Source organism: Polyodon spathula, chromosome 7 (genome assembly GCF_017654505.1).
Source record: "Polyodon spathula isolate WHYD16114869_AA chromosome 7, ASM1765450v1, whole genome shotgun sequence".
Taxonomy (NCBI): domain Eukaryota; kingdom Metazoa; phylum Chordata; class Actinopteri; order Acipenseriformes; family Polyodontidae; genus Polyodon; species Polyodon spathula.
In genome coordinates, this window is record NC_054540.1 from 21,179,585 (window position 1) to 21,189,053 (window position 9,469).

The 9,469-nt window shown below is 34.8% G+C and overlaps 1 protein-coding gene across 7 annotated transcripts in view; it reads left to right on the top strand.

Moving 5' to 3' along the window:
• LOC121318342 (TBC1 domain family member 22A-like) overlaps positions 1-9,469 on the top strand; it is a 215,472-nt gene that overhangs the window by 168,206 nt on the left and 37,797 nt on the right. For all 7 annotated transcript variants that reach the window (XM_041254894.1, XM_041254897.1, XM_041254896.1 and 4 more), the window contains one exon: positions 1,374-1,469. In XM_041254894.1, the coding sequence (XP_041110828.1) occupies positions 1,374-1,469 (96 nt within the window). The remainder of the gene's footprint in view (positions 1-1,373; positions 1,470-9,469) is intronic.

A 9,469-nucleotide genomic window follows, 5' to 3' on the forward strand; every position in this document is an offset into this window, starting at 1 on the left:
TCTGAGCTTTCCATGGCCTGTAAACACATGTGCAGTGCAAAGTTAAGCAGCAGGCTGGGTCTTAAAAATGCCGTACTTATCAACAAGTGCTATGGGCAAATTCTCAGAAAGGAATAAAACCATTTGAATGAACACAGTGTGTCTAGAAACAATCACCCACCTCCCCTGATAAGTCATCTAATGAATTTTCCAAGGTCAATTTTTAAAATGTCTTCTTGTCTAGTGTAGTTTACATTTAGCTTCATTCTCATTGAAAACTATTTTGACACAAGTTTCTGAGAGTCAACAGCTTGCGTGATAGGCGGCTCACAGGACAACAGCTTCAAGCACAGCTTAACACTGGTCGAAGTAAGCAAGTCTCAGTTTCAACTGTGAAGAGAAGACTTGGAGCTGTAGGTTTGACAGGTCAAGTGGCAGTAAGAAAGCCATTGCTAAGATGGCAAAATAAGAAAAAGAGGCTTGCCTGGGCCATGAAGCACCGCCAGTGGACTACTGAAGACTGGATGAAGGTGTTATGGACCGTTGAATCAAAAATTGAAATCTTCGGTTCATCATGCAGGGTTTTTGTATGCCGTCGAGTAGGCGAAAAGATGGTTCCTCGGTGTCTGACACCAACTGTCAAACATGGAGGAGGAAGCGTGATGGTCTGGGGCTCTTTTGCTGGATCCAGAGTCAGCGAGTTCATCCTACAGCAAGATAATGACCCAAAACATACCTCCAGGCTATGTCAGAACTACCTTAGAAGAAAAGAACAAGACTGTAGGCTTCAAATCATGGAATGGCCAGCACAGTCTCCAGACTTAAACCCCATCGAGCTGGTTTGGGATGAACTGGAAAGAAGGGTGAAAGCAAAGCAACCTACAAGTGCAACACATTTGTGGGAACTTCTGCAACAGTGTTGGGAAGAACTTTCCGAACAATATTTGATTTCCATTGTAGAAAGAATGCCACGAGTGTATTCGGCTGTTATATCTGCAAAAGGTGGCATCTTTGATTAGTCAGAAATTTAGATTCAATTTTGTTAAACAAAACGATTCCATGATTTCTTTTTTATCTCCAATTGTTTATTTGTTCTATGCTTTAATTTCAGAGTACACTGAGACATTAAACTGCGTAATTTCAATAAAAACTGGAAAAATGGAGGTGTTCTAAAACTTTTGACCGGGAGAGAGAGAGAGAGAGAGAGAGAGAGAGTGTGTGTGTGTGTGTGTGTGTGTGTAATAAAAAATAAATAAATACATAAGTATAACTTTATTTAGTTATTTTAGTTTTTATCACATGTCTGTTATTTGTCTGTTTGTATAACCAGTATTTTATAAATACGTTTCATATTCACATCATGTACAAACTCGTCTTATCTCCCCACCTAACAGGCTGAGCCAGAGGGGTTTTCTCACTTCCACTTGTACGTGTGTGCTGCCTTCCTTGTCAAATGGAGGAAAGAAATTTTAGAGGAAAAGGATTTTCAAGTAAGTAAAGAGTTTTTTTTTTTTTATTCCAACAGTCATGACCCACCTTTAAGTATGCTTTACTGCTACAGTGTTACTAACTCCTCAATTCACAGGGTCATTGTGACTGCATTAGTAAGAAGACAGCAGCTGTGCTAAGGTGACATTGGCCCTCTGTTTTAACATGTATCCTAGAGCTGTAATACCGAAAGTAGCAAATTATTTTTAAGGAGGAAGAAGCAATATTGTAAAAAGACAAACTGGGTTTAGCTTCTTCAAATAAGTTTTAATTTTTTTGATGTTACTTTTTTATTTATTTTTTAAATCCGTCTGCATTATGAACTATCATCTTTACTTAATACATAAATACTTTTTTAGCAAAAAAAACAAAGGGTTTTTTTCTGTGTATTTTTTGTTCTGCTCATGGACTTTTTTTTATGGTTATACACCAGCAATCCCACAGTCCCAATCCAATACATCAATAGAGCACCACAGCCAGCCTGAGAATGCCCTTAACAAATCTGATGACATTATGTATTTTTTTACTCTACAGTGCACCCTACGGCAGGCTGTAAGTCATTACTCCCCAGAGCTGAGATTGAACCCTCAGAGTGCCTCTGTTATCAGTGTATGGCCCTTTAGACTTTTGGCACAAGCTGTGTTGTTCTATGCATGTGCACTCTTATTAAATGTTTTTTTTTTTTACATTTATTGGTCATTTTTTATCCCAAGGTTTAACAAAGTTACCAGGTAGCAAGTTGAACAAATAAAGTTCACTGACTGCTTTTAAATTAATTGACTTCTTACTACATTTTAGTTGATTTATTGTGTTTGCTTTGCCCACTGATTTCACATTATTCACAGTAATGGTGCAGTGAGGCTGGTTTTACAATCACATTCAGGTTCACATGCAAGGGTAAATTGTGCTACTGGTGCCGCTCAAAGATATATTGATGACCTTGCTGTGGGTTTAAAGATGTGTTTCTGAAATTGTCTGATACCAGTGTTCTTGTATTTCGTCCTGTAAAGCTCTAGAAAGTGATACATTATTTAATCAGTATAGATTTATAAAGTACTAAACAGGTGGTGGATGTGATGTGCTCGTTTGACAGCTCAGATAAAATGTGTTGCCTTTGTGGCAATCGTATTTTGCAGTAGTCTTTAGGGATTAGAAAATGTGACAGTATAGCTCTGATAATAAATCCCATCCCTATTTAGAGACTTGGATAACATTTCCCTCTGATATCTGCATTGTGATTTGCTGGTTTGGGGTTTCCATGCTTTATTTGATAACTGCAGATTAGTTCAAATATGTCTAACACAGGACAGCAATCTACTTGACCCAAAAAGGAGTAGCTTGTACAGGATCTGAATAAAATCATATATGTAATCACTCAAGTACTTAGTTGCACATACTGTATGTTCCCATTTGAGTAGTGTAGACTTTACAGCAGAAAGATTTAAAACTGTTATCCTTAGGTCTAACTGGAATTTCATGCAGTGTGGCTGCTGAATTTGCAAGACTCAAATTTAACATAAAAACCTAAACTGGAGGGCAGCGATATTTATGCTGTGTTCACACTGGGTCCATTTAGAGGGTTTGGTCAGGGTTTTGTTCAGTCAGTCGAAGTCTGGTTCGCTTGCTAAACCTCAGTGTGAACAGCTGCTGGACCTTTTGCACATAGGAAACGAACTATACAATTTAACACCACTCGGAAAATTTAGTGCATAGTTTAGTTCATATTCTGAGGAAACAAGTATAGCAGAAACAGCCTTTACTTTTTGTCCTAATGTGCATCGATGTGCTCAGCAAGATAAGAGTCACTTATTAGGTTAAGTTAGCGCCATTAAAAAATCATTCTGATTACGTGTTTATCACGTTTAAATGGAAATACTAATATAATAGCTGATCTCTTTTTTTTTTTATCTGGATTTTTGTACATTTAAGATGTTATGAGATGACAATATAAAGAAAATAATGAGTTGTTATAATCTGCAATAAATACACCCGATGTATTTATACTGTTATTTTAATGGTTTCAGAGTTGGTGTGGCATCAGCAAATTCTCTTTTCTTCCTTCGTTTTTCTTTTGCAAGTAAGAAATGTAGACGTTTTTCACTCGATACACGATACATAGGAATAGCTTGGATGTGCAGTAATACTAAACAGCAAAAACAAATTCATCCAGCCGCTGTTGCTGTTACTAAAATACAGAGCTATTAAACCATGAGTTCATAAGCAGCACTGAATCGCCAGATGCCTGCTTCACCCACCCTAATATGGAAATCCGCTTACTCGATAAGTGGGTGATAATTTTGAAACTGTTGGTAGACTGTAACCTTTGAGCTGCTAAACAAAAATTAAATATTTATGCAACGTGGTTTAGCAATTAATATAAAATACAATTTTTTAAAAAATCCATTCAAAATCATTATTTTCTTTCTCTTTCATTTTTATTTTTGCATTTCTGAGTCATCCTGCATCCAGGTAATGTATCAATAATCACCATTTATTCTGAGCAGATTTTCCTGTATAGAAACTGTATAACTTTGACATTAATACAAGGTATCCATTCATTAAGAATTATATATTTAGGAGATCATTTCAGTGAAAGAGTGTTTCCATATTTTCTACATTGAAGCTCTGAAACGAAACATAGTTACCATTATTTGTTTTGGTTGGATAATTACAAACCTTAATTTTTGTAATAGGTGCTGTATTTCTGCATGTGTAGACAACAGTTTATTTAAATCTTTTACTTTTGTTTTTTCTATTGTAGCCTTAGTAATGTTCATGTCATCAGTTTTTAACTTTTTGATCTTCATGATTCAGCTGCATAGGTAGCCTAAATTAAATAAGTCTAGATCCTGTTAGCGGTTCATGCCAATATTATTCAGTCACTCTGTGATCATTTATTTATGTCACGGAATTGTATAGCATTATTATTTATGTATTCAGAGTCAGATGCACTCCCTAACAGTACAGTAAAGGATACATTGTAGAACCTGACAGCAACCAATTCATGAATGTTTATTAATACTGATGTTCTGGCTTGATAACTCTAGCTTTTTATTTTGAAGTACACATTTTCATATCACAGTTAATCATACGGAGAAGAGCCCCGCACGCAACATTAATGTGGTCTATGTATAAATAGTACACTTTTGAATGCAAATAAATAGAAATGTATATGAATTGAATTGCTTTCCATTCACTATAACATGGTTACAGACCGTCTGCTTTTAATATTGTGTTGCAAATATGTTCTGGCACCTCCTGCAATGTTTATACTTTATATTGTGAACATAGGCGACATTAAAAATGATTATTATTCTGCTATCCACACATATATGTAGTTATCACCTCTGACGTCATATCTAACTTTGTTATTGCTTTTACCACTATGTCTTCTTAGGGATCAAGCCATGTTTGTTTATTAGTAAATAAATAAACAAGATAGATTTCCTCCCGTATATTCACAGTGTTGAATGTTGATCTTAACTTCTCAAAAGGAGTACAGTATGTACAAGCCTAGATTGACACATGAAAGAAGGTAGGCAATCATTCAGTATGTGAAATATAAACATTTACAAAAAATAGTACTAGCTTGCAGTATTAGTGATTCATTATAATTTTAGCAATGATTAAAGGCATTTATGTTGACTTTTACCTTCATTTTTGTTTTACACACAATAGCAAATGTGTGTTTCCTTATTAAACAAACTGCTATCCTCAATTTTAATAGCCACTGTACTTATACACAAGTTGACACCAGTATATTTAAACTTTTTACTTTTATTTATTTTTATTGTAGTGTATTTTATTGTATTGTAGGTAATTTTTTATGCTACCAGTTTTTGATATTGTGATTGGGCTATATTATATACATAGAAAATACATAAGACTATAGATCCTGCTGTTTGCAGTTCCTGCTAATATTATTTTGAACTGCACATTGTTATCTGGCATGTTATCATATGAAGAATTCCCCCACACGAAACATTAATGTAGACCACACTTAAATAATACATGTTTGAATGCTGATAAAAACAGAAAGACAATATAATCCATAAATATATGAATCCAGTTGCTTCCCATTCATTATTACATGGCGATGGACAGTTTTTGTTATGTTGTGATTATTTATGTTTATTTTTCTTTTGGTCGTTTTTATAGATATTTTTGTAAATAGTTATTGGAGAGCCAGGCGGTCCTGCTGAGGTGCACAGCCAGTAGAGTATGTTTACAGGGAGTCGCAGCTGAGGATTGGACAGCTGGTGGGCATGTCCCGGCAGTCTCACGATAAAAGGGGTCACCTGACACGCCTTGTCCTGAGAGCCTCTGCCAATCAAAGTCGTATTTCTGATTGAACAAATATGCCTTGCTGGAGGGTTGTGGTGAGCAAACAAAAGAACAGGTTTTTCACTGATTGTTTTCATTTATTTTTTGTACAGGACAAGGAATTAATTTAGGGATTGTTAAACCCCACTGAAGAGTATAGATCAGCAGGAGTAGGGTACTGCAGTGTTCACACCCATCTTATTTTTAGCTGCTTTTGTAAAGTGTTTGTATTTGTGTTTAGTTTTGATTTTCTGTACACTAGTAGAGTCACCTGTGACTTAGCGTTGCTGGTAGCATCACACAGTTTCCATTGTGTTTATTGAAAATAAATCCGCGGTTGAGCAACGTGTCAATGTGAACTTACTGTATCTCTCCCAGTCTGTCAGTAAATATCCTACACCACCTGTCACACTATCCTATTTGTATTCTCACAGTGAAATAAACTCATCCTTGTTCTGTTTTCCCTTGACTATACTTGTAGTACTCTCAATGCATGATTTCAGGGTAAAAAATATGCACCTTGTACTTGATTTAAACCATTATTATAATTACCTCATGTTTATAGATTTGAAAAGATAAATTTGAATAGTAGTTTGTGGTATTAATGTATAGATGCTAAGAAGTGTATGATAATGATTTTTGGTTTATGAATTCAGGGGCTGTACTACAAGGTTATACTTTTTATATTAGTGGTATCCCCTTGTTATTCTTCTGGTGCGGTGTGTCACTCATTTTTATACTTTGTTTTAACGCACAGTAATTGCTAAACATTAAAGAATCTATTTTGATCATTTGATCTTCTTGGGCAGTAGAAGTTTGCTTCTTATGGTCATCCTAAGCATTTTAATGAATATATATTTTTTAGTTTCTTAATCATCTTCAATACATTTTTAAAACTACCCGTTCAGGGTCCCCATCCGGGCTGTGCAGAGGCTGAACTTTGCTGTGGACTCCGAAGGGTGTGGGGGGATGGCAGGATAAAATAACATAACTGGACATTTCAAATTTAGGGGAAAAAAATTTAAATAATAATTGGTCACTCTAAATGAAAAAATAAATAAATAAAAAGTTAAATATATAAAATTAAATACCCATTAATTTGTTTGACAAATATAGATGGCCAAATTTAGTATGTGTGTGTATGTACTGTATGCATGAGTAAATCGCTAATTTTAATAGGTGGTATTTTAGCTGCAGTGAAGTCCAACTTAGAAAAAGAACAGAAGAGCTTCATTTCCCTGGGTTGTAGCAGTATGAATTATCATCACATTGAAACCGCTCTTTCATTAAATATTAATTGGAATAATGTAAAAAGTTACAAGACAGGAATCACCTGCCTAACCTTTAAATATGGACTATTAATTTTTAAAGAGAATCATGCTCTTGAGAGATATTTGCAGAAAGCGAGAAGTACAAATTGTGAAAATGATGTCTCATAGCTTAAACCACACTTTGGTTTATACAAAGGAATACTTATTACCTAAAACAGATTTTCACAGATTGCAAATTTAAGGTATGAATGTAAAAAAACAAGTAAATAAATACATTCAAATTATGTATTACTTATTTTTTATAATACGGTAGCCTACATGTATGTTGCAGCGTGTGTGGCTAAACTACTTTGACTATAGTACATTTATCGGTGACAGTTACCGAGAGCCTATTAGGTGGGAGTTGGAAGGTCAGGGGAGTACTGTACCAGCGAATCAGGAGTGTGTATTAGTTAAGGGGGAGGATAATGCTGGTGTGGCAGTTAAATCCAAGAATGTCACGTAGATGTTTTTTCTGCAACAAAAATTAACTCAGAATATCAGTTTGTCTATATCCTACTCGGTTATTTTTTTTCTCACTGTAACTTGTAACAAATCTGTAACAAATCTTCTTATAAATAGTAAGCACATTGTTTTTATGTGTAAGGGATTGAGTATGGGAATTGCAGAGGGAACACCAAGTGTTCTGTCACAGTCCATTATTAATGCGGTGAGTACCAAGTGGTGCCTGAGCTACAGCTAAAATCTTAAACCTAGCATTGTAATCTAAAAATGACTGTGCACTACATAGTATACTAAGGAAAATAATTTGTTAAGTACAATATTTCTAACATACAATCAGGACTTAATTTGTGCTGGATTGCCCAGTATCTTACAATTATAGTTTGCAAATGATGAACAATTGATGCAAAAAAACTATATACATAACATGTACTATAAAAATGTTTTCCTGTTCTATGCAGCCTCTGTGAGTAAGAAAATTACTGTTTGTTTGCATCCCAATCGGCTAAACACAAAGAAAACAGCGCTCTCGATAACAACAGTGTCATCGCTCCTGTTTATCAGATTAGTCAGCCCGCCACTGGTATTGTTCATAGCTGAAGATTACGTTAAAACATTGCTTGGCAAAGGTCTAGAGGCTGGCCCGATGTCATTTTGCTTGTCGGGCCAACATTGGCCCAACAATGTGTATGACCATGGGCCAACATGAATCCAATTATTATCCAGCCTTGGCAAATGGCTCTGTGTATTTGTAAAATACATCATTGTGTTTTACCCCATTATCACCTAGACAGACCTCAATACTTGGTAATGCTTTCTGTGTTTGAGCCTTAATTGCTTAAATATGTAATTTTGTTATTAGATTTTTCATTTATTTTCCTTTATTTTATTTTTTAAGTATGTAATATTGCAACAACATAACTACTATGAGAAAATAACCAAAATAACAAAATCTGCAAATGAATAAATATTGATACTGCCTGTAGGAAGTAACTGAGATGAGTGTAAAAACAAAACAGTACCCAATTAACTGCCCTGCAAATAATGTTAGTAGTGCATATATTGTAGCTTCACATTGCATGGCATCTGCTGCACTGTGTAGCTAGCTTGTGTCTCGGTTAATGTTAGTGCACTGTAGAAAACTTAACCTAGAATTTGGTTAGAACGTATGACCACAAGTATACCATGGCTAGAACTAATTATATGTCAAAAGAGTAGTTAACTATACAACTGCATGTAAATGAACAAAAAAGTAATGGTAGCTGTCATCAATATCCCCTGCAAACAGTAAACACAGGAAGCAGAACAACAAATTTCTGGTAGTGCTACAACACAGCCACTTATTTTTCTCGTACCACGATTGTGAAAACTTCTGAACATATTCCATACCCCTTTCTCTTTCCATTTTTAAATGTACTTTTCTAAAGATAATTGATGATATTGCACCTGTAAAGGAAATTCATTTAAAAAATAGAACAAAGCCATGAATGAGTAACGAGATCCTAGAGAACATTAGATTTAGAGATCAATTCCTAAATAGATAGGAGTACAATTAATGTATACTACAACTTCTGTAAATTGAGGAACAAAGTTTATAGACAAAAAAATGTAATTGTATTTGGGAAAGACCGAAGCTATCCTTTTTAGTTCTATGTGGAAAAGAAAACACACTGAAAATTTTCACCTGTCATGTAATAATGTATATATAGAAAGAAAAATGGGAAAATTAAGAAACTGGTCTGTCAAGCTTTAATTCAGTGCCATTTTGACAACTTTTTGCTTATCTTGGTATTTAGGCCTTACCCAGAAGATTAAGTTACAATGGTGCAAAATAAAGTATTTTGTTTTATAAAAGGCAGGAACTCTAGATCACATATTGGACAGAAAGAATGAATTAGTATTGGACG